This window comes from Dama dama, chromosome 33, assembly GCF_033118175.1.
Source record: "Dama dama isolate Ldn47 chromosome 33, ASM3311817v1, whole genome shotgun sequence".
Taxonomy (NCBI): Eukaryota; Metazoa; Chordata; class Mammalia; order Artiodactyla; family Cervidae; genus Dama; species Dama dama.
In genome coordinates this window covers 8179297-8203973 of record NC_083713.1, presented here as the reverse complement: position 1 = coordinate 8203973, position 24677 = coordinate 8179297, and the positions used below count along the sequence as shown (strand labels likewise).

The 24677-nt window shown below is 50.8% G+C and overlaps 1 protein-coding gene across 1 annotated transcript in view; it reads left to right on the top strand.

The window, feature by feature from the left end:
* The window catches only part of LOC133050740 (liprin-alpha-2-like), a 42494-nt gene extending 23216 nt beyond the window's left edge, over nucleotides 1-19278 (top strand). Inside the window, 12 exon segments of the mRNA XM_061134995.1 lie at nucleotides 2555-2642; nucleotides 2750-2861; nucleotides 2864-2949; nucleotides 4525-4584; nucleotides 5079-5105; nucleotides 11328-11503; nucleotides 11593-11704; nucleotides 13645-13711; nucleotides 13842-14087; nucleotides 14911-15020; nucleotides 15417-15589; nucleotides 19032-19278. Of these exon segments, the coding sequence (XP_060990978.1) occupies nucleotides 2555-2642; nucleotides 2750-2861; nucleotides 2864-2949; nucleotides 4525-4584; nucleotides 5079-5105; nucleotides 11328-11503; nucleotides 11593-11704; nucleotides 13645-13711; nucleotides 13842-14087; nucleotides 14911-15020; nucleotides 15417-15589; nucleotides 19032-19278 (1504 nt within the window).
* The last annotated feature ends 5399 nt before the right edge of the window (nucleotides 19279-24677 follow it).

Here is a 24677-nt window from a genome sequence, read left to right as displayed (position 1 = left end):
TGTGTGTGTGTGCGTGTGCATGCGTGCACAAGTGGGTAGTTCTTTGTTGCTACGCATGGCAAATCTAGGGTGTTCTGGTGGCTTCATAGAGAACAATTCAAAATACAAAGATTTTCTGAACACAGTGGGTGATCTCAGTTCTGTCAGTCAGCCAGAGACAACATTGACTACAGGGAAAATGCCTTATCTATAAAACGTGAAAAATATTTTAGTGTTCCAGAAAAAATATCACTTGAATATAGTTTAACATTTATGGCATTATAGATGTGAGAATGAGTTGGTTTCTCAAAACTGTTTTCTTTCTATTAAGCCCCGATTTGTCTCAAAGGTATTCTTTTAATTGCTAAATTTACGCAGCCGACGCATCCACTTTCAGGCAATTGTTCAGGGTTGGTGAGTCTCAGATTTTCATGTTCCGTGGAAACTCCCGGGGAGAGCACTGCAGGCGCAGCAGGTGCTGGACGTGCTCCGTGAGGAGTGGAGGCCGAGGCCGCCGGGGCCGTCCGAGTCCCTGTGGGTCACGCGGTGTCCTGGGCGTGCGGGGACACCCCCGGGCCTCACGTAGCTCCTGCTCTCAATGCTGTCTTTCCTCTTCCCCTTGGCGCCATCTCGCAGGGGAAGCCGAGTCAGCAGGCTTGCTGAGCTGTGTGTGTCCTGAGGCCTCCCCGTGGGACTCGGCCCCAGCTCCAGGCTCTGAGCCGCGCAGCGCTGCAGGGCTGGGGCCCGGTGCTGGTGAAGGGGAGCCCTGCGAACCCTCGTAGGAGGTGCTGGGCTGTGCGGACGGTCAGTCTCAGAAAACAAGGCCACACCTGTTGTCTGGGTGGTGCCCCGAGTGTGGCATTTGATGGGAAGAGGCTCACACAGCATCTCGTTAGGAAAGACAGCTTGACCGCGGTGCTCATGTTCTGCTTTAACGCGCCCGTTGTCATCCACAGACGGTGTGACTTTCTCTCGGGCCTGTCTGTTCCCCATAGAATTCACCGTATTTCTGAATGTCTTTCTCCCGTGACTCTAATTTTAAGGCGAGGAAGCATGCCACGTCACTTTACTGCTAGAGCAAGTGTTTTAATGAATTGCACTTGGGGACTCAGACTTGAATTTGATCCTCGAGGGGGCAGAGGAGAGCCCAGCTAAGTTGCCCTGCAGTGCGGCCCGAGCAGGGTCATCGCAGCATTCCGCAGAGCAGGCAGCCCCCCAGGCTCGTCTCTCAAGCCGTCTCTGTAAAGAGAGGTTTCAGCTGAGAGTGAGCCGGTGACAGCAGAGTGGTGCGATATCTTACAGCCGAGGAAATAAACTCCAGCAGAAGCCAGGCGAGTCTTCCGTTTGCTTCTGGATGGTGGTTGTGGTTGGGACGCCAACTCCAGGCATGTGGTATATGCCTCGTTCCCCTGGGATATGGGAATTTTAAAAGTTTGCCTTTTCAGAAACTCTCCTTGAGCTATTAAGGGGCTTCCCCAGTAGCTCAAACGGTAAAGCGTCACCTGCAATGTCAGAAACCTGGGTTTGATCCCTGGGTTGGGAAGATCCCCTGGAGAAGGACATGGTAACCCACTCTAGTACTCTGGCCTGTAAAATGCCATGGACAGAGGAGCCTTCTAGGCTACAGTCCGTAGGGTCGCAAAAAGTCGGACACAACTGAGAGAATTCACTTTCACTTTCACTATTGAGCTATTAAGACACATGTTGTATTTTCGGGTATAATTATTCCTAGAAAATAGGATATTTACTATTCTAGGAAACCCAAGGTTGACTTAAAGGAAGAGTTACTTGAAATTTGATGTGAAACATTTGAGCTTGAAGCATACATAGACTTCACAGTCGTAAGTAAAGTCGCATGCTATCTGAGTGTCTTGTAAAGCTGCTGTGTTTCTTTAGGGAATTCCCTGGCAGTCCAATAGCTATGACTCTGCGCTTCCACTGCAGGGGCCTGGTGTTTGATCCCTGGTTGGAGAACGAGAGACCCGCAAGCCACACAGTGCCCTAGCCAAGAGAATAACCAGGGTCTTAATGCAGCACACAGCTAATCAGCGGAACAGCGGCATGGGAGAGCAGCAGCCCCACCCAGCCGTCCCCTTGCTCACTGGGTGAGTTCTGTGTGGAAAGTCTGCGTTGCTCCGCGTGGGTCTGTTGTGCAATGCTGTGCATCCCAGAAGCTCTCTCAGGGCCAGGCTCCTCTGCTCAGGCCCTGCTGTGGTTTCCTCTTCTACATATCTGTCCTCACTGTTTAGAAAGGGGAGAGTGGATGTTTCTCCTTGACTACCCTCCTCCCTTGGATGTGCAGACTTCTGAACCTTTAAGGTTGGCAATAACTCTTTCCTCCTGGAAGGAGGTGATTCTGTAGGGAATTGCGGGGAGTCATTCAGCATTCCATGACTCAGGTGTTCTTTGTAAAATGTCTGAACTGTCATTAAGTAGATGGTTTAGAAGATTAATGGAAAATGAGGAGATACGTACTGTTTCACTGTTGCACATTCATAAAGAGAATAAATACCTAGGTTAACTTGTTTGATATCAGTGTGTAGTAGTGATTCTTGAATTTTGAATGTCTCGTTACTTGTGGGCACGAGCTGCTTCAGGAAGCCTGGAGACAAGGCTTGCGTTTTGCACAATGGGAGGGGCCGGCTGCTGTGGTCTGGCGGGAGGTGTGTATGCGCCCCCACCCCATGCCCACCCCACCCCGTCCTGGGCTGGGAGCGTCAGTCCCTCCACAGCCACGCATAACCTCCTGCCTCGTGTCTCCCGTCCCCAGCTCTGGGTCGGGATGCCGGCCTGGTATGTGGCTGCTTGCCCAGCCAGCGTGAAGAACGACGCCATCATGTCCGCCCTGTTGGGCACAGGGATCCAGCGTGAGATCGGCATCAGCAACCGCTGCGCCAGCTGAAGCTGCGGCTGGCGATCCGGGAGATCACGTCCCTGAGCAGCCCCTCCGCCCCTCCCACGTCCAGAACCGTGCACCTGCCCCCTTCCGTAGGGAGAGCTCACCCCCTCCCCTCCGCGTTTGTATCGCTTCTGGGCTTTTCTATACAGACGTCCGCTGCTCCAGCTTAAAGTTCTAGCATTCAAAACCGTGACAGCTTTTCATTGTGGCAGTTGTGTTGTTAAAAGATAGAGGATGGAATACTTCAGACAGATTATTTTTGTAACAGCTGGGCTGCAGTGGCATTGTAACAGAGAAATGGGTGTTTTTGAAAACATAAAAAAGGGAGTTTTGAAAATGTGAAAACTGTAACAAAAGGAAGTTTTTGAAAATGTATTAAAACACATGGAAATATAAATGTCAAGAAAGTGAAAGAGAAAAGGCTTAGCCCCCAGGCTGCATTGCTTTCCCCTCATTTGACTTGTCTGGCCTGTGCTCTTCAGCAGTTTCCTTTTTGGGAGCTGTAGACCCTGGGCTCTCGGGGTTTTAAGAGTCCGTACATCTGCCAGTTCACACCAAGTCGTGTCGTGTTCATCCAAGTTTCCTCCACGTGGGAAACCTTGAAAGTCCTGTAAGAGGGTCCTCCTCGTTGGAAAAGTTAAAGCAAATCTGGTGCAAACATGGCTTGCCGCCAGGAGATCAGCGCCGGCCAGCTCCTCATTTCTCGAGTGCGGACTGAGGACACAGCCCAGTCGCCAAGCTCGGTATGTCCACTCTGGAAAGGAACCCTGGTGAGGAGACGTGGCCTCCCAGACGTACCTGCCCTGAGGAGCTGCCCTGGCTCAGCTCACGATCATTGCACACGGAAAGCGTGAAGGCTTTCTCGTCCGTCTGGCCTCTAAGTGCGAGCGTGACGGTGGTGAGCTCACCCCGCACAGATGCGCTTGTTCTCAGCATATCTGCTCCGCTCTCTGTGCCCCGGAGGGCTCACCAGAGCCACCTTTTGAGAAATGGAGGTGCTGAGAGTTCCCCGGAGGTTTGATGAAGAGTCTCAGTAAAGGAGCTTCTTATGAGTTGAGTTTAACCGGCGGTGACCACAAGCAGCAGCCCCCGCGAGGAGGCTGCCCCCCGGGGATGGGGTACAGCAGCTCCCCAGGAGCCCGCCCGCCCCCTGGGGGCTCGGCTGTCTCAGCCGGCGATGCCGCGGGGTGCCGTTGCTGGAGCCCCCGCAGCTTCCTCTGATACAGAGAGACCCAGTCCCTGGCGGGCACCTGCTCAGGGCCGTGCCCCCAGAACCCAGAGCTGGCCGCTGTGCCCTGCCTGGGCAGGAGCCTTCTAAGCGCGCGGCATTCACAGCTCCTGGAGAATGCTCCCTGCACTCAGCGGCGCCCCCGGGCGCTCTGTCCTCTCGCCGTCTCCCCTGGCTCAGGCGGTCAGCGCTGCAGGCGAAGCGCTGGGGCTCCCTCCTTGTGGCTGGGACCCAGTGTTAGGAGGGCAGGGTCGTTCCAGGAGCAGGCCTGGCATGTTCTCCCTGCGCTGATGATGGGGCGGTGGGGGCCGGCCTCTGCCCCCGCCCGCCCCTCCGCGCCCGGGCTCCCGGTTCTGCCACCTGTCCTCTCTGCCACTGCTGCCCTGGCCGGGGTGTGGCTGGTCCCGGGGCCCCCTAGACCTCAGGAAACGTCTGGTGAGCACAGGAGATGGAGGCACTCACGGCCACGCCGCCAACCGCCAGTCCCGCGCGCGCTGCTCTCCCTCCCCGGGCGGCCCCACCTCAGGGCGGCCGTTCTCGGCCTTTTGGTGGAAAACAAAAATGTCGTTTCACATTCCATTTGTTCTGGATCAGTGTCTCTCTTAGGTATTGGTTAAACATATGAATAATCCATATTTAATCTTACGTTGTGTTTGTTTCAGGAACTTGAAGTTGGTAGACTTGCTCCCTGTAGAACAGACTCGATGCCTGTCTCCCTTCTGGGACCGCGGTTGAGCCCTGGGGCCTAGTGTTCTCTTCTGTGGGTGTGCTTGCTGGGGTGGGGGTGGGGGGCGCTCTTTGCATGAGATGTTGGGATTGAGGCCTTTGCATGGCTGCTGCCTGCTGCTCTGACCCTGTGACGCTTGTCTCCAAGTTCGGTTGCCCCTCCCCTGCAGAGTGAAGGTGCTCCTGTCCCCCACTCACCAGTCCTAATCGTTCTGCTCTTTTGTATCCCTAACCAAGTAACATCAGGAGGATGAGGAGGGAAGCTGGGCTCAGGTTGGAGACTTTCTGTAATGTATTCTTCACTATATATATAGCAACAAAAAGAATGGGAGGGTGAGAATTTGTAATTTACTTTTCTTGATGTTTTCAACACCTTGATTTAGTCAGAATACTGGTAACGATTTGAAAGCATTAGCTGAAGCAAAGCAAAAGATTAAAGAGAACGTCTCATGGACAGTTTTGAACATCTCTGGTAGTTAATTCTCATGGACATAAATCTCTTTGATACACGTTCTTTCCTGCAAAGCCCTATGGCTTGGGCAGCTACTTGGGTGGTGTGTTTCAGTCCCCGGTGGGGTAGCGTCAGTTACGAGATCTGCTAATGAGAAAATCATGTTTAAATAAATTTCCAACACAAGAGTTGCCATAGAGACGCTGCCTCTGTCGGTATTTACCGTGGACTGTCCTAGCCCTATGTGTTCCAAAGTCTTTCCTACTGATGGACTTCTCAGAAATTTAGCCTACTCTTGCTTAATGCACATGTTGAATTTTTAGGTCCCCAGTTGAACTCAAAAGCAAAAACTCTGTCACAACTGTTTTGCAACCTTGCTTTGAGACAGTTTGATTGAAAACAGTGATTTTCCTGCCTGTGACCCCACCGACTTTGTTCTGTGACACTCGACAAGTCGAAGTCTACCAGGTGTGGGCAGGAGTTTCCCTGAGGGGCTCCCTGGTGGCAGTGCTGTGTATGGACCCTGAAAGATACCTGTGTAACCAAAGAATCAAAGGAATTCTGAATCAGAGTTTTCCTGACCACAAGCTGAGAGGTGAAACACCCATTTCCCTCTATTTGTGCTTCAGAAGTAAAGCCAATTATATCACTTAACAGAAGAGCAAAGTGGCTATAATATGATTCTGTGAACTCCCTCTCCCCTTGATGCTGGGAGCCGTTATGGGGGGGTCCCGCCCGTGACAAAGTCATGAAGAAAATACTGGGCAGGCAAGGCCATCCGGGACCCCATCCGTGACGAGGTCACGAGGAAAACACCTGACAGGCAAGGCCGTCTAGGATAAGGGACCCTCCAGGTTGGCCTCGGCCTCTACCCTACCCTATAACCTCCCCCCTTTTCTGCTGTTGTTCTTATTTGCCCTGCTGCAGATTCTTGTGTTGCCTGCCGAGAGCTCACCTGCTCTTCTTTCACTGAATAAAGACCAACTTAAAAGCTAATTAATAAATCTCCTGGACACTGGTACCCTATGAAGGGGCCAGGGATGAAGGAAATGCTTCAATTCAATCCCTTTTGCTGGCATTCTGGCTTGTTTGATAAATATGTGCTCTCATTGCACAAAATGCTCATGATTGTTCTGAACATCCTAAGCACAGTACACTAACAAAAGAAACTGTTAAGCATAGGCCCCTTCGCGGGGTGAGAAAAGCTCCACAAATATTATAGCCACATATACACCTAATAGAAAATAGTTTAGATAGAGATTAGCTGGCGACTTCTTGCAGGTAATTAACTTTTAGACTAAGAGCCTATTTTGTGCCATATCTGCTGTTTTTGCAATCCTTTGCATTTCTGTTCTGTGAAAAATGTAATCCTATCTAGTTCCCATGGAGATGACACCTAATAGAAAGAAAATAGATTAACCACAAAAAAGACAGGGTCGGCTACTGAAGTTGCTTAAAGTTGCACCAGGTGCAAGCCATAAATTGTCAACAGATCTGAAAGCCAAAAGATATTATACATAGAGATTAACCATTAATAAGGCCCTAATAGGCACAGAGCCCTTTGGGGGGTGAAGAAGCCCTATTACAAAATACAAAAAATATTGTTTTAAAAGTGGTTATTAGATCAACGTTAGATTGATGTTAATGTGCTGAGGTTGTGCAGTAGAAACTATTGTTAATGTAGTTGCAGATCTAGTAAAATAAGAGTTTAGCCCTAGTGTAAAAACAATAAGATAATTGTTAATTTTAACCAAGAGCGCTAAACAGGGGCTGCCTCACCAGAGCCACAGAGTCTTTGTGTGTTAAACTTTTTAGATAAATTTAGCTGAGAATTTCTGCAAAAAGACTGACTTTTATGTTAACAAGATTGTATTTCTATTATGTTACAACTTGCTGTACCATGAGACTGCCAATTTTCTGTTTTCTGCTAACCTCAAGGCCAGAAGATAATGTACAAAAAAATCTATGGGAAAAGACTCTCATAAACAAAAAATATACAGAGCACACCTGGTTTCGTGAAGGACAAGCTGATGTTGTTAAACTAAGTCTGTATGCTTATCTGCCCCTTAGAAATGTACCAACTTAGGGTATAAAGGCTATGGTGAAAAATAAAGCAACTGCCAGACTCTGCCGCACCTTCCTGGTCTGGTCTCTCTCTCTCTCTCTCTCTCATTCGCCGACGCCGTTCATCCTGAGGGTTCCCCTCGATCCTGCTGGGGCTGGACCCCGGCACCTTGACTTAGGTATTCTGTGCCTCTGCTCCAGATAAATATCCTCATTAATTATTTAACCCAGTCAGTAATGACCATCAGTGAATTGAAAAGAGCGCATTTCACTGTTGCTTAAATACCAGTATATTTTACACTAAGAGGCAGAACTTTGCCTGCATCTTGGGAATTAAGCTGACATATAAATTAAGCTGAACGTTTGCTTTTTGCAATGGAAATCCAAACAAGGATGAGCCATGCCAACGACGCCAGAATTGCTAAGTTTTGGTCTTCAGCGTAAGCAAGAACCCCTTTCTGTGAAGCCGTCAAGGGCAGATGATGTAACGTGCATCTCCCCTGTGCTGGCACACAGTGACCTGCTCCTGAGCCAAAGGGAAGTTTGAGATGGCCTCGGGCTCTCCGGCAGAAGACATCAAGCTGTGGTCAGAGATTTTAATGTCTTAATTTAGCCAGTAGCGTCACCCAGGGGTCTACATGGGACTGTGCTATCCACTGGTGGTACCGGATTGAACGGGATCCGTGCCATCACTCTCACCTTGTTCAGAGTTCAGAAAACTGATTTGTGTTTGTGACCGTTTCAGTGATGGAAAAATAGACCCTACAGAGTCTCTTCTGTGCCAAATGTTCTCTTTTCCTGAGAGAGCCCTGTTGTGTGCATTTTTTCCACGGGCTGGGATGACAGCCCAGGAGATGTGGGTCTCCCTGGGACTGAGCCTGATCCTCCCAGGAACTTATATTATCGACCACTAAAATGTGAATAGACTATATAACGAGTGAACAAAAATGAGGAGGCTTCTCCTTCCATGGAATTCTCTATTTAGCAAAGTCTTTGCATTCTGTGTCTATTTAAAAATCCATAATCAACAAGTAAGAAAATAATACCACATATTCATGCTCTAAGTGTCAGGCTTATGAGATGAGAGTTGTAATTGAAAGAGTGAAAACACATGATACTGTGATGATGTAAAAATGTTTCATGTTTATCTCCACTCATGATTATTTATAGAAATGTATTTTCTAATAGAAAGTTTTTTTTTTTTTTCTATTAGAACTTGAGTGTTCTTGTTGGAGTTTTTATGATTCCTTCTAGCTTTTTTGGTGTAAATAGTAGATCAGAGGCCAATTTCTGAAACAATCCACGCTGGTAGTCAGGAAGTATTAGGTCCAAGAATTCCATAATGTACGGAATTCCTCAGCACATACCTTAGTCTTCTTGGACTGAAGAACGTCAAGTGCCTTCTTTGGTGTGTGTGTATATACATGTCAGGTGTCCACTGTCACTGTGCAGATCTTGCACATATTCCATTAGATCTATTCCTGAGGAGTTCATAGGTTTTGATGACATTATAATTAAGGGTATTCTTCAAAATTTCAATTTCTGGCTTATTTCTAGTATTTAGAAATAGAGTGCATTTTTACATGTTGACCTTGTATACTGCAACTTTGCTGAACTCACTTTCATGCTTGTAACTGTTTTGTCGATTCATTTTCCATGTTAATCATCATGTCATCAGCAAAGACAGTTGTATTGCTTTTTCAGTTCATGTGATTTCGATTTCTTTTTTCTTGTCTTGTTACAGTGGCTAGGAGTTCCAGTACAGAGTGGAATAAAAGACATAAGAGCAGACGTCCTTGCTCTGTTCCTGATCTTTGGGAGAAAGCACCATATGATGTCAGCTCTACATGTTTCATAGATGCTATTCATGAGGTTGAGGCAGTTTTCTTCCGTTCCTAGATTGCTAAGACTTCCACATATCAGTGATGAATATTGTCAGATGCCTTTTCTCTATCTTTTAAGGTAATACTGTGGTTTTTATTTTCAGCCCATTGATGTGGTGGATTTCACTGATTTTTTCCAAATGTTGGCCTAATCTTATGTTCTTGGGATAAACCCTGCTTGTCATGATACCTTGTAGTTTTCAATGGTAACTGATTTCCTGATGAGTCTTTAAGGAATTTTGCATCTGTGTCTCAGAGGCATACTGATATTCTTGTAATATGTTTGTGTGGTTTTGGTATCAAGAGAATTCTGGCCTCAGAATGAGTTGGGTGTTATTTTTGTCACTATTTTGGAATAGTTTGTGTTAACTGGGATTTTCTTCATAGCTGTTTGTTAGGATTCACTGGTAAAGTCATTTAGGGTAGAGATTTTGTGTGTGTGGGTGTGTGGGTGGATAGGATTTCTAAGTACAGATTTGAGTTTTAATAGATCCAGGTCATCTGTTTCTTACTGAGTGGCTCTCATAGGTTGTGTCTTTCAAGAAAGTAGGGTATTTTATCTAAGCTGCCTAACATTGTTCACAGTTTGCCCTATCCTTCCAGTGTCTGTAGGATCTGTACTGATGCTCCCTCTGTGATTCTTGACATTGGTAGTTTATGTCTTCTCTTCTTTCTTCATCACTCTGCTTAGTCAATTTTACGGATACTTCTGAAGAACCTGATTTTAGTTTCTTCATTTCGTTTTGTTTCTCTGGTTCCCATTTCATTGATTTTTGCTCTTTCTTTTTCTTCTTTCTGTGGATTTCATTTGTTCTTTTATTAGTTTTCTAAGATAGAGTCTTAGACTATTGATTCACAATCTTTCTTCATTTGTGTACGTATTTAACACTATCCGTTTCCCTCCAGGTACTGATTTAACCATGTCCTGTAGCTTTTAGCATATTGTATATGCACTGTCATCCACTTCAAATTATTTCCCATTTCATTTGTGATTTCTTCTTTGCCACATGAATTCTTTAGACATATGCTAATTTCCTGATGTTTGGGAGATTCCTGGATATCAGGGGTTTTTTAATTTCTATTTTGATTCTGTTGAGATCAGAAAACATCCTTTGCATGATTTTAGTCACTTTAAGTATGCTGAGATTGGTCTGTCTTTTGAAGAATGTCCTGTGTCCCCTTGAAAAGAGTGTTATCGTGCTGCTGTTGGACGGAGTGCTCTATAAAGTGTCAGTGAGATCAGGATGGGTGATAGTGCTGTTTAAGAGGGCTTCCCTGGTAGCTCAGATGGTAAAGAATCTGCCTGCAATGTGGGAGACCTGGGTTTGATCCTTGGGTTGGGAAGATCCCCTGGAGGAGCATTGGCAACCCACTCCAGTATTCTAGCCTGGAGAACTGTTTAAAAGCTTCTACATCCTCACTGACCTTGGATGGTTGTCTGCTTGGCTTCCCTGTTCAATCAGTTATTGAGTCACTGAGAGGAAGATTGAGGTCCCTGACTGTAATTGTGGGTTTGTCTATTTCTTCTTTCAGTCGAGTTTAGTTCTTGTATTCCTTATCTCTTCTTTTTAAACCTATTTTTAATTCACTTAACTGACTTTGAAATTAGCAGATGTTTTGCTAGAGAAATTTAGAAAACAAAGTGTTCAAACTAAAATTAAAGCCAGCCAGAGATGTTTTTAGTGAGTAGAGTTAGGTTGATCCTTCAAACTTGTTCATGAGTCATGGTCATACTTTGTTGATATATTATTATATTACATATAAAAGCTATTTCAGAGAAGTAATGTGCAGTCAGTTACAGTTTTATCATGGTTTGGTCGATAGGTTAAATTTATTACCACAGATGAGTCATAGACTTTTAATGGTGTAGTTTCTTTGTCTAAAACTTTGCCAGCAAATTTAAAAGGTAGCAAATAAAAGATCAAATTATTTTGAAGTTATGAGCAACAATGTTGTCTTTAGCTTAGCCTTTGAGAATATGTAATTGTTTAAAAATCCATTTTTAAGATGACTTAAATGGCCCTTGTGACTGTTTCCATGGGGTTTTTTGTTGTTGTTGTTTTTCCTGAATTAACCATCCTTCGTTATTGAAAGCAGACCCTTGCATACAGGGACGTGAGCCTCGAGCGGATCGGCACCGAGTGACTGCCCAGCCTGGGCCTCCGGCAGTGCCGCAGCTACCTCATGGAGTGCCTTGTGGACACGCGGATGCTGGACCACTTGACCGAGAAAGACCTTTGCGGACGACTGAAAATGGTTGACAGTTTTCACAGGTCAGTCAGTGCAAGTAGTTCTTACTAGTTGGCTGAGAGACGTTTGCCTGTGGCCAGGTCTAACTGTTTTCTTTTTCTCTTGGAAACAGAAACAGTTTGCAGTGTGGAATTGTGTGCCTGTGAAGGTTGAATTATGACTGAAAAGAACTGGAAAGGAAAAGAGAAGAAAGCCAGAATGAACTAGCACAGAATGAAAGGCTAGTAGAGTCCTATTTCTTGGTTCCCAGTGTATAAGCCGCCTCAGAGATTTCCTATTGGAAAGAAAAATTCAGGAAATGCTTTCCGAGGAGAAATCACACCTCGCATCATTACAGAGGAGGCAGATGGGAAGGAGTGTTTGAGATCGGCCTCTGTGGCCAGAGAACTTGTGCTCTGCCCTCGGGCTCACATCGCTCTGCAGGTTGTGTGTCTTGAGGGGAGAGCACTTCCCCACGACTCTGGAGATCTCCCTGTGACTGTGCCATGCGTCCTGTTCGACTCACAAATGCTGCTGCAGGCTGCAGATCACTCCAGAGCCGAGAAGGGCAGGGCCCGCTGTGCACGCCTGTGAGTGTGAAGAACACTGCTCTGGCCCCCCGTCAAAGGACGTGAGGAGGCAGCATGGTCCTGTGCCCAGGCCGGAGGGGGTGTCCTTGACGATGGAGTGGGAGCCTCTCCGCTGGGGCGGGAGGAAGGCGGAGGCACTTCAGTTGCCAGGCGGGTGGGGAGGCCGGAGGGGACGCGGGCTGTCCATGCGGGGTCTCCCTGGGGCAGTGCCTCGCTGTGCGCTTGTGGCTCTGAGCGCCTGAGTACAATGGAGCGATTCTCAATAAGGTGTTAGCTGTAGGGCTTCCCTGGTGGTCCAGCGGGTTAGAATCATCCGCCTGCTAATGCAGGGGACAATAGTTCGATCCCAGGCCTGGGAAGGCCCCATATGCCATGAGGTGACAAGCCCCCGTGCCCTCGAGCCTGGGTTCCACAACAAGAGAAGCCACTGCACTGTGAAGCCTGACCGTGATAACCGGAGAAAGTGTGCACACAGCACCAGAGACGCATCACAGCCGAAAATAAATAAAATAAAATTTCAAAACGGATATTCCCCATTAAACACAGGGTAAGACCTCCCCGAACGTTCAGAAAATAGATCACTGATAGCAGTAACAGTAACAAAACTTACTGAACGAGGCCAGGTACCTTCATAGGTTCATTCACTTAATCCTTACTATCGCCCTGTGCATGTAAGTGCCGTTTTCATCTCCAGTTTTTACTAAGAAGGAAAGTAAAGATAAAAATACGGCTGGGGAGATGGTCCATTGAAAGCTCATCTTGGTGTGATTGAGTTCATTTGAGTCATTAGAAAACCTATTTAAATTTTGCTATTTAAGTTTTAGTCTCCCTCAAAGTTATTTTATATTGAAACGTTGGTTTCTGCTTAGGAATGGTGTCTGTGAGTTGTGTTTTGGGGAGCAACTGGATGGCCTTACCCTATTCCAGGCCCCGTGTGCTTGGGGGACTGTTTCGTAAGTGTACTGAAAACACACAAAACATTAATTCCCCGTGACACACAACCGTGACTCGTTCAGCCCCACACTGTAGTTCTTCTCTTCATTGGATGTTAAGGAGACGTGAGTGTGACAAGGAGAATCGGACACCTGAAGAAGCATCCATGGGCTCTGTTCAGTGTGAGACAGGGCTGGTTACAGCTTGAAAATGTTTCCATGGCAAATGACAGTGTGTTGTATTATATAGCAAGATGTGATTTCTCCAAAGTGAGAAGTGAAACCTGCTAACTGTCAGGAGGAATGTCCACCCGGGCAACCAGGGTGGTCCAGTTAGGGTGCAGTCAGGGTCCTGGCACGCGTGTTACCCCACCCTTGCCACGCTCCTCTGGTCCCAGTTTGGGCAAATCAGTCACATGGTCATCACAAATGGGGTCAAATACACGTGGACAAAAGTGCAGTAGCAAACTCGGCCATTTAAAGGGCTGGTGGCTTTCTGTTTTTGTCCTTTGTTTTAAAATCTGTCTTGTTTTCTGCCCTGTAATTTCCAAGGATGATGATAACAGCTTGAGGAGGGCGCCTTCTTGGAGGAAAACATTCAGACCACAGGATGTCTGTGGCTCAGCTGCTGCGTGCGCAGAGTCTCTGCCCGCAAACCGCCAGGTCCCGTCCTCGCTGTCCCCACCCTCGGGCCCCTGCACGCTGTCAGTCGATGGGGCGAAGGAAGAAGGTGAGGCCGAGAGAGGTCCTCCCCCGAGTTCAGCCGGGCCGTAAGTACACCGGCTTGGCAGTTGTCCTTTCAAACCCAGCTCTGGTTTTCCCTCTGACGGCCTCCCTGCCGGAGAACGCTGCTCGTCCAGGCTGGGTGCCCGGGGCCGCTGTGTCCCCACTTGATGGCAAGACAGACGGCCAGACAGCCTGGGCCGGGGTCAGGCTCTGTGGCTCAGACGCCTTGTGCACGCGCCCCCCATGCCGCCAGGGTCCCGTCCGTGACAGCGGCGTCTCAGGGGCTCCTTTCTCCCCGGTTGGCGGTGCCGGCCACACTGGGGGATCCCAGAGGGAGTGTGCGCTCACCCCGAGGGAGCGGGGCCTGGAGGGTCTCTTTGGTGCCGTTTTGTTCCTGTTATTAGCCCTTCCCACGAGTAGATTCATAAGCTTTGCTCTCACTTGCTCTGACAGAGCAAAGTGTTAAGCTGGGCACTTCGGTGAGGGGGCTTACAGGGAAGCAGCATCGTCTCTTCACCAGAACTCAATGACACGCTTCACCAGGGGTGGGGGAGACCCAGGGACGCTCTCCTGTTTTAAACGGCATTTTCCTTCCAAGGAGCATGCAGCTCATTTTACAGATCTTAACTGCAGCTTAGCTTTAGTCGATTGAAGAGTCTTACTGCTTGCTTTTTTATTTTCCATTCTCCTCATTATAAATCCAACATTTCCCTGCCAGATGCACACGCTGGCATAGACATTAGAGTTTAGATAAATTAGAAAGAATCCTAGAAAGAGGTGTTGGGAATATAATATATGGCAGATGACCTTTTACAAACCCCGTGAGATAGGCAGGGTATAAACTGTGTAACTGGGTTGTTTTCAAGGCTTTTGAAGTCGCAGTGCAGCAGGTGTCCGGGGCGCTTAGAATCAGAGGGTTTAGATAGGTGGCCTGCTCCATCAGCAGCCCCCGCTGTCTTCAGCCCTCTCTGGAACCCTGGCCAGAGACTCATCAGATGTGTTCCTGAGGGGCCCAGGGGAAGACGGAAAATGTTGAATTGGGGGCAGCGGGTTTCTGCTAGGGGGTTATGGAGATTTCCTAGTCAACTTGGAGTTGGGGGTCGGGGCCGACCCATTGGGCCCTACAGCCTGTACTGTGATGAGAAAACAACATTAGTGGTGACATTTCCGAGGGAGGCTGAGACTGAGTTTCCGCTTTCTTAGATCAGCCCCGTGCTCTGCCCTCCCTGAAGCGGCCTGTGGAGAGCGGCATGGCCCCCAGGACAGCAGATCACGGGGCTCCAGGCCACGAGGGCCCGGCCACTGACCCACAAGTAGCTGGTCCCTTCCCACGTCCCGATCTCACAGATCCAGTCCAGAGGGCTGGAAGAGACGTCATGCATCCCTGTGAATCTGGAGGTCTAAGGAGAGGCTGGCAGCTGGTCACGTGCAGTGGCTGTCCCCATGTCGGCGCTTCTGTCATCGAATGTGCCGTTGCTGCTCTAGTGTGACCGCCCCCACCCCCACCCCGGGTGGCAGGGACCCCCATGTGGCAGCCCCCAGGCTCGCTCTCTCTGGATCATCCACCCTCTAGAAGTTTCCCCAGACCCTGAGTAGGAGTGGGCGCTGCTGCGGGAGTGAGTGTGTGTGTCCTCCAGCCCGTGTGATGTTCCACGACTGACCGCACTCTGGGTTTACACGCTTCCTCCCGCGCTCCTGGGACCCGGCAGCGTGGCGGGAACGCAGAGGCTGGACTCCGCCACACTCAGGACTCACTCCTGCTGAGCTTCGGGGTGAGCACAGGCCGGCCTGGTCCCGAGGGGGCACGGAGGCCACGCCCTGGGAGTGGAGGGTCGGCGGGTCTCCGGAGGTCGGCCCTGGAGAGCCCTCAGCGGCAGAGAACGTGACCTTGGCGCCCCGCTGCCGCAGGAGTGGTCAGACCACGGCCCGAGGCTCCCTAGCGTCCCTGGGCACGGGTGTCCCTCCCACCGCGGCAGTGCAATCTTTAATCTGTTACTACTTGTTATATGGACCTGAAGAGATTTCATTACAGGGTTTTTCATTAGTGAAAAATTCATGCATACCAGAGAGAAAATATTTTAGAATTTAATGTTTCTTATCTTTATGTAAACTTATGACTTCATTTAGATAGATACTTATTCTTGTATATTCAGGCTATAAATATCCTTTCAGATCAATTCATCTTCTGATACCTGATTTTAGTCTTTCAAATGAATGTACTGTACTGCTTGTCTGTATAAAGCCTATGAACAAACAGGGCTTTTGTAAATGATGCATTTATTGTCATTATTCTTGTTTGATTTTTAAATGATAAACCATGAGAGAAGGGGTTTTCCTGCGATTGTAAAACCATCATGACACGGTGTGCATTATCCTTCCAGAATGTAACCAAGCTCTCCAACAATCACTCTGAAATGAGCAAACTTAATTTCAACCAATGGTCGCATTTTAACGACTGACCTAAACTGTACTTTTTCCAGCAAGAAATGCTTTTTGTCTGCAGCGTGAAGTGATGTAAAAGTACGGGTGTTGAGTGTGAGCTTCTACTGAAATCTGGGCTGAAAGTATGACTAGAAGAAGCCTATGACAATCTGTCCCACAACCTGGCCTCTGTGGACCCGGATCCCTCCTCTCCACTGAGACTCTTCCGGGACCAATCGCGATGCCCTGCGCCCGCTGCGGAGCCGATGTGCTGGATGGTGAAGGAGCCACATCCCCGACAGACAGACAGCATGATGCAGCTCTGACAAAGGCCTCCTTTTTCTTCTGTAAACCATCTTTTTACATCTGTTTGTAAACTTGTTTAAAGAATGGATCTAGGCATACACTTTTAGATTTTGATGACATAGCCATTCTGGATTGTATAAGTAGCAAATGTAACTTTTACTTGTTCAGTGGCACATTAAAAAAGCCAGCAAGAGATGCGTTCAGATCACGGTGTGTTATTTATGATGCCGCTGATAGCTTGGTAGACAGAGACGGCATGTCTCTTTACATGTGGGTAGTGCCTTCAGTTTACCTGTACAGTTCATTGTTACCATTCTGTTTTTCTGTTAATATTTTGTGAACTTCCTGAATATGTGAGAAAGTACATACAGTTTACTTTGGAACAATTTTTATCACAGTATTATTTATTGCTTTCTTTCAATAAAGTACTGAAGCCAAATTTCCCACTGCCACTTAAGAGTGCCGAGGGAAAGCTGGACTCTCCCTGAGAACAGGCCAGAGCTGGTAATGGGAGCCCGTGTCATCACATGGACATTCTGGTAAGAGAAACGGATGGAGAGAATGGAAAGGCTAGAAGGCGGAAGTATAGGTGTCCCCAAAGGATGACCGACGGGGTGTTCATGCCCTTGGATCCGGAGACAAGAGGCTCCATCACTTCAGCATCTTCGGGGCCAGGGCCCCTCTGCTGCAGAGGCGAGGGCAGCGGGCCGAGGGTGGGAAGAGAGTGCAGGTGTCAAGGCTCACCGAGGGTGCCCGGGCGGGCTGGCCAGGGGAATGCACTAGGGAGTGTGCGTGTGCACGCTTGTGTGTGGGAGCTTTCTATGTCAATTTAGTCAACACTCTTTATTATTCATATACCCATAGAAAGAAGAATGTTGCAAGGGGAGGTGGGAGGGAGATTCAAGAGGGACGGGACATACGCACACCTAGGGCTAATTCATGTTGATTTACGGCAGAAATCAAACCAATATTGCACAGCAATTATGCTTCACAAAGAAAGAACATACAAAGGTGGTCAGGAAAGTATGAAAAAAAGATTTCTCATAGAGATTTTTTTTTTATTTCTCATAGAGATTTATAATCACAACTCTGCGTACATCTGGGAGCAGGCTGCCCACCATCATCAGACCGCCCCACAGCATCAGACATTCCTTCCCAGCATGAGGCCCTAGTCCACCATCAGACCCTAGTGCAACATCAGACACTCGCCCAGCAACAGGCCCTTCCGCAGCATCAGACCCTAGTCTAGCATCAGACATTCCCCCAGCCTCAGACCCTAGTCCAGCATCAGAAGTCCCCCCTCAGCATGAAGCCCTAGTCCAGCATCAGACACTCGGCCAGCAGCAGGCTGTCCCCGAGCTTCTGACCCTAGTCTAGCACAAGATGTTCTCCTCAGCATCAGACGTATCCCCTCAACATCTGGCCCTAGTCCAGCATCAGACCCTCCCCCAGCATCAGGCCCTAGTCCAGCATCAGATTTTCCCCCTCCCCGCCCCAGCGTCAGGCCTTCCTCCCCCAGCATCAGGCCCTAGTCCAGCATCAGACCATAGTGCAACATCAGACAGTTGCCCAGCAACAGGCCCTCCCCCAGCATCAGACCCTAGTCTAGCATCAGACATTCCCCCAGCCTCAGACCCTAGTCCAGCATCAGAAGTCCCCCCTCAGCATGAAGCCCCAGTCCAGCATCAGACACTCAGCCAGCAACAGGCTCTCCCCGAGCTTCTGACCCTAGTCTAGAACAAGACGTTCTCCCCAGCATCAGACGTACCCCCTCAATATCCGGCCCTAGTCCAGCATCAGACCCTCCCCCAGCATCAGGCCCTAGACCAGCATCAGGCCCTAGTCCAGCATCAGATTTTCCCCCTCCGCGCCCCAGCATCAGGCCCTCCTCCCCCAGCATCAGGCCCTAGTCCAGCATCAGACCATAGTGCAACATCAGACAGTCGCCCAGAAACAGGCCCTCCCCCAGCATCAGACCCTAGTCTAGCATCAGACATTCCCCCAGCCTCAGACCCTAGTCCAGCATCAGAAGTTCCCCCCACCCCAGCCTTAGGCCCTAGCCCAGCATCAGACCATAGTGCAACATCAGACAGTCGCCCAGAAACAGGCCCTCCCCCAGCATCAGACCCTAGTCTAGCATCAGACATTCCCCCAGCCTCAGACCCTAGTCCAGCATCAGAAGTCCCCCCCGCCTCAGCATGAGGCCCTAGTCCAGCATCAGACACTCGGCCAGCAGCAGGCTGTCCCCGAGCTTCTGACCCTAGTCTAGCACAAGACGTTCTCCCCAGCATCAGACGTACCCCCTCAACATCCGGCCCTAGTCCAGCGTCAGGCCCTCCCCCAGAAGGGGGGCATGGCAGCCCCACTTGTCTGATCCTCCTGAGCACACTCAGGCAGCCCCCGAGCAGCAGGACAACAGCTCTTGCAGGAGGTGCATCTGTAGGAATCACCTGCGGAGCAGCAGCAGCTGGGGTCTGTTTCAGGTCAAGGAGTGGCGAGGGGGCACTTGTGCAGGAGGCAGCGGTGCTGTGGGCACGCTCCCCAGCTCTGCTTCTCCCCGTGGGGGCTCTGCTCTCCTGCTCTCTCACGGGCCCCAGGGCAGTGTCCTTCCAGATTCACGGTCGCCTTGATATCTCAAGCCCAAGTCCTGAGTTGCGTCCCAGTCCGGCTAGGCAGAGGCCTGGGAACACCCATGCTCAGGGGCTGAAAGGATCCCAGGGGGACAGCCAGGCCCCAGCGGGCGGCGGGGCAGGGGACGAGGGTGGCCGCCCACAGAGGGCCCCGCAGCAGCACTGCAAGGACAGCAGCGATGCCTCAGCTCACTCAGGGACGCTGCCGGCCTAGCACTCAGAGATGTTACCGCCGGCAGCAGCTCTGGGGACGCAGGAAGCCCGGTGAGTGACACCACGCCACTCAGGCCGTGTGCGTGGGCACTGCTGACCACGGCCTCGGTTTTCATTCTGGTTCCAACTATCCCTCCAAGGGCTGACGGGCTCCTCTTCCGAACGGCACACTTGTTTTCTTTATGTGGGTGAAGGCGTCCCTGCTTGTTTCTGTCCGCACTGTTGTCGCTCATCGTGTGGTTTCCTCGTTACAACCTGTGCTTGCTGCTCTTCCAGTTTAACTTAGGAGCAGCCCTTCTTTTCTGCATCAGCGTTCACGGGGCCTTTCCAGGTGGCGCGAGCTGTAAAGGTCCTGCCTGCCAATGTGAGAGATAACGAGATGTGGGTTGGATCCCTGGGTCGAGAAGATGCCCTGGAGGAGGGCATGGCAGCCCACTCCAGCATTCTTGCCTGGAGAATCCCATGGACAGAGGAGCTAGTGGGCTACACTCCCTGGGGTCGCAAAGAGTCAGACACGACCGAAGCAGTTTAGCACACACTCAGGCTTTAGTTCAGTCGCTCAGTTGTGTCCGACTCTTTGGCACTCCGTGGACTGCAGCACTCCGGGCTTTGCTGTCCTTCACTATCTCCTGGAGTTTGCTCAAACTCAAGGCCATTGAGTCAGGGACGCCATAGAACCATCTCATTCCCGTTGCATCCACCAGAGCGGGGGCTGGGCTCGGCAAAGTGCACGGTCCCACTGCCTGGGTGTGCACCTGCCCTCACCACTCCCTGACCGCGTGACCATCACTGTGTCCTCCTCTGTAAATTGGGAGGTGGCAGCCCCTGCTTGGGAAGGGGGACGCCCAGCATCTGGCATATAATCAATGCACCTTCCATTTCAGCGTTGTCTTTACTAAGACTAGGGATAGCATTGAATAATCTGCTCCTTTTTCTCTCTTGTGTCTTAACTGTGGTCCAGACCACATCTTGTTTCACTTACCCCTGGGTGTATATCCCACACCCAGCACAAACAAGACACTCTACAAATATCTGGCTGAAGAGGCAGGAACATACCCTGTCCTCAAGGAGATGAAGTCGAGAGAGATGGGGGCCTAATGGTAACACTGTGTGGTGAGGAGACCCCAGGAGGACCTGCGTGACTGTGTGGTGGGGCGTGGGCCATGGGCAGAGCCCCTGAGGAGCTCCTGGGGATGAGGAAGGTGGCAGGAAGGAGGAAGAGGGCCGTTCCTTGTGCGATGTCCAGAGATTGGACCTCACCCCTCACTGATGAGCACTTAGGCCATTTCCAAACACTTGTCAGTGTTCTGGAGGAAAGAATCATTGCCCGGCTCCTACTCAATCAACTTCATAGAATATGTTTCTAGCGTTGGAGTATAAACATCTGCTTTATTCATTCCATGCTTCGTTCATCCACCCATCGAGCCAGCCATCTCTTCAACCATCCACACACACTCACTAGTCCATATTCCACCCACTCATGAATTCCGTCCACCCATCAAGCCAGATATCTGTTCATCCATGCATCCACTCACTAATCCATCCATCCATCCATCCACTCACTAATCCATCCATCCATCCCTCTACACATAATTCATCCACCCATCCACTCATTAACTCATCAGATCATCTTGGACCCACCGAGAAGACGGATGCCTCCTCCGCTCCTGCTCCCAGGAGGACCCCGAGCGTGAGTGACAGGAGCCTCGTGGGGCAGCGGGGGAGACACAGAAGGGACATGCCTGCAGGCCCTCCTCCCTCTCAACGGGGAAGCACCCACCTGGTCCTAAGGCCTCCCTGCCGGGAGTCCAGGCCGGCCCTTTTACTTCTTGCCAAACAAGCGGCCGATGCAGGACCTGATGCCCTTCTTCTTCGCGGCTTTGTGCAGCGAGTCCTGGCTGATGGTGCTGCTGCTGGGGTTGCCCCCGGGGCCGTCCTGAGAGCCGGTCGAGCTTCGGGGAGAGAGAAGGACCTTTAACCGGCGCCCTCATGCAGACACACAACCCTCCTCAAGATCTATTGTTAGAACCGGCCACCCAGCAACACCCGCACCTCAACCTCGAGCACACAGTGGAGGCTCCTTCACCAACCACACTCCACACAAGCAGTGCAGGCTCCCGGCCACAGACATCTGCCCCGGGAAGCTGAGAGTCTCTGACAGGAGTTCCCCCCGGGGAGGGCTTGACTCCAGGCCAGCTGGTGCAGAGGGCACTCCGACCCTCCCTCAGGGTCTCCGCTTGGCAGGTGACGAGGCTCCCAGAGAAGGCGAGCTCCCCCACTCTGGGCAGCTCCCCCCACCTCCGCAGGGTGACCGTCCCCGGCCGTGGCAGCACAGCTGCTGGTCAGGAGACCACACATGCCCTCCATTGAGTGCTGCCTGGCTGAGGACGGGAGCTTAGCAGGCGGTGGTCTGAATGAGGACAGTGTCAGTCACTGCAGGGGATGGAGTCTCCTGAGAGGAGACCCTTGAGGAAAAGGGAGGGACCCTCAAGAGGGAACCCGAGAGGCACGGGGCCGTCACCCTCAGGAACGCGCCCCGGGCGGGGCAGACCTCTAGCAAGAGCAGGAAGAAAGCTCCCACAGCGGGATCAATCGTAGAGATGGACGTTTTCTAAAATCAGCAAGGCCACTGAGCTCTTCTCACCCAGCACCTGAAGTTCACCACTAAACACAGACACCGAACCCAGTGGGATTCCTTTAAAGACATCCTTCTAACTCTTTCAAGAGAAGAGGCGCAGGGCTCCTGAAACTGACGACGAGGCGCACAGGCCCCTTACTTGCGGGCGTCCCTGACGTCCTCGGGGCCGGCCCCGCGCAGCGCCCCCGTGTGCAGCCGGTCCAGCCGAAGGGACCGTGGCGAGGCAGGGCTCGAGGTTCCACCTTTGATGCTGGTCTCGTCGTCTTCTTCCTCTTCCATTAAAGCTGGCAGCTGAGTGAGACAGGTGTAAAATGGCAGTGTAAAACTGGCTAACGATAGACTGTGTCAGAAAAGGCAACCTCACAGGCTTTACATTATAACCGGAAACTTATTTGTAAATCTATTTGCTATGCTTTCCTCCAAGTACAAAAAAAAACAAAAAACAAGCAAACAAAAAACCACCCTTGTTCCAGCTTAGTGCCATCGTACAGGACTGTCTTGTTCAAGAGAAGCGGGGCGTGGGGCAGCGAGAGCACCCGACTGAGTGCAGACACCCTGGACGGGAGCCTCCCTGAAGCCGGGCTCCGCCCTCCCTGGAATCCAGCGACCAGATGGCCCCGCCGGGCAGGACAGCAGAGCGACGCCAGCACCGTGAACCCTGCATGGCATGAACCGCCCTGATGAAAGCACTCTGCTCATCGCCAGATGCTGCTCAGAAGCACCACCAGCAAGAGGAAGAAGCCTCTCAGCAAAGGCGTCCAGACCCTTCTGTTTGAAGGAGCAAAGGACACAGCTTGTGCCACCACCCAAGATCATTGGTAGTGAGGATGCAGCCTACTGGAGCCCAGGACAACAGGGGAAAGACAGAAAAGGTACCTCACCCGGCATGCGAACACCACGTGTCTGGCTCGTATTCCTCAGTAACGGACAGACTGGGGGCTAACACTGAAGTGCTCACTCGCAGTTCCAGTGTACTTTGCTCACTGTGGTTTACATAGAGCACCCCTAGGTCTTCACTCAGAGATGACCTTGTATGAGACTAGAGGGGTGGGATGGGGAGGGAGATGGGAGGGAGGATCAAAAGGGAAGGGGTATATGTATACCCATGGGTGAGTCACGCTGAGGTTTGACAGAAAAGAACACAATTCTGTAAAGCAATTATCCTTCAATTAAAACATAAACCAATTTAAAAAACAAAAAAAAAGATGTTTCTCCTGGAGTCCCAGCTTTTCCGCTGGTCCTGGGTGTGAGGACAGGAAAGACAGTGGTGGTAACAGTGTGGGGAACAGATTAACCCCTTCAGGGTCCAGCCAGGTCTCACTAGTACATTTGGGTGTGTGGTTAAGCCAGGGGAAGTTTCAGGAAACAGGCACGGCAAGTATTTTTGTAAACAATGAGTGTCTTGTTTTAACCAACTAACCTGTGCCTTTGTAGTGGGATTCTCTAAAGAATACTGATCCACTGCAGCCCCACAGGAGCTTGGTGACAACAAAGTGACTCAGTGCAAAATACAGCTGAGCCCGTTCAACAGCAGCTGGGTAAACTATGCACCCTCCCCTGATCTCCAACAAGAACCCTCAGGCAACAGAAGGCTACAGAGGCTAGAAATTATCCCCACGGAACTGAACAGGGATCAGTCTCAAATTCAAGTTACAATAAGCCTTTATAAAAATCAGAAAACAACAGAAAGAGTGGGAAGTGACACGCCTGGGTTGACCGTGGACTCAGGGGAGACAAACACCTGCCTCAAACTCAGAGACCGCGGCCAGCCCCTTCCCCGGGCCTCCTCCTGAGGAAGGCCTCTGGGTCCCCAGCCTGGCTGCCTGCCCCCAGGAGGGAAGCCCGCCCCCCTGGTGCCCACGTGACTAGGATGGGCAGGACGGTGTCCTCACGTAACAGGAGGACACAGCAGGCCACAGAGCCGGTGAGCGGCACACCCAGGTCACCAGCCCCAGGGCACAGTGCTGCTCCGCAGGGCCCAGCAGAAGGGCTCCCGGGCACTGAGCTGCGTGAACTGGAGCGCGGCTGCCCGAGTCCTGCGGGAAGGTCCCAGGAGTGGTCGGTCAGCGGGCTGGGAGCGGGAGAGGGACAAGGACGGCCAGCCCTCGGGGCACTGGACTCAACAACAGGGGCTCATCCAAGGGACCCGAGGGGAGAGGCAGCGAGCTCCCTCCTGATGCTCCCTCCTTCAGGGATGCTGTGAGGGACACGAGGGCCTCTGGAGGAAAGGGGGCTGGATGGCAGCAGGGTTAAGTGTCCAGGCTCTCATCAGACCAGTCCGCACCACACTGCTGGGTGTGCAAGCCTGGGCACGGGGCCCGGCCTCTCTCAGCCTCAGTGTCCACGTCTGCTGACTGGGGATGACAGCAGCCTGGCCCTCACCTGGGTGTCTGCCAGATGACATGACAGGCTCGGAAAGCACTCGCCACGCTGCCTGGCACACAGAGGCTCCTGCACACTGCTACCCCCGTCATTAGACTGGCTTCCCCCAAAGCTACCACCTTCGGCTCGGATTCAGCCGTTTCTTTGAATAACACACTGAGCGGAAATTCCACCGTGGTCCAGACGTTACGACTTGGCACTCTCACTGCCGGGACACCGGCCTGGTCCCTGGTTGGGGAACTAAGATCCCATAAGCTGTGCAGCACGGCCAAAAAATAACTGAAGAAAATTTTAAAAATAATCCTATGTCTATTATAAATAAGCATGAGTTGATTAGAAGGTAAACAAGTGGGAGAAAGGCAAACTGTTACAAGAGTCCC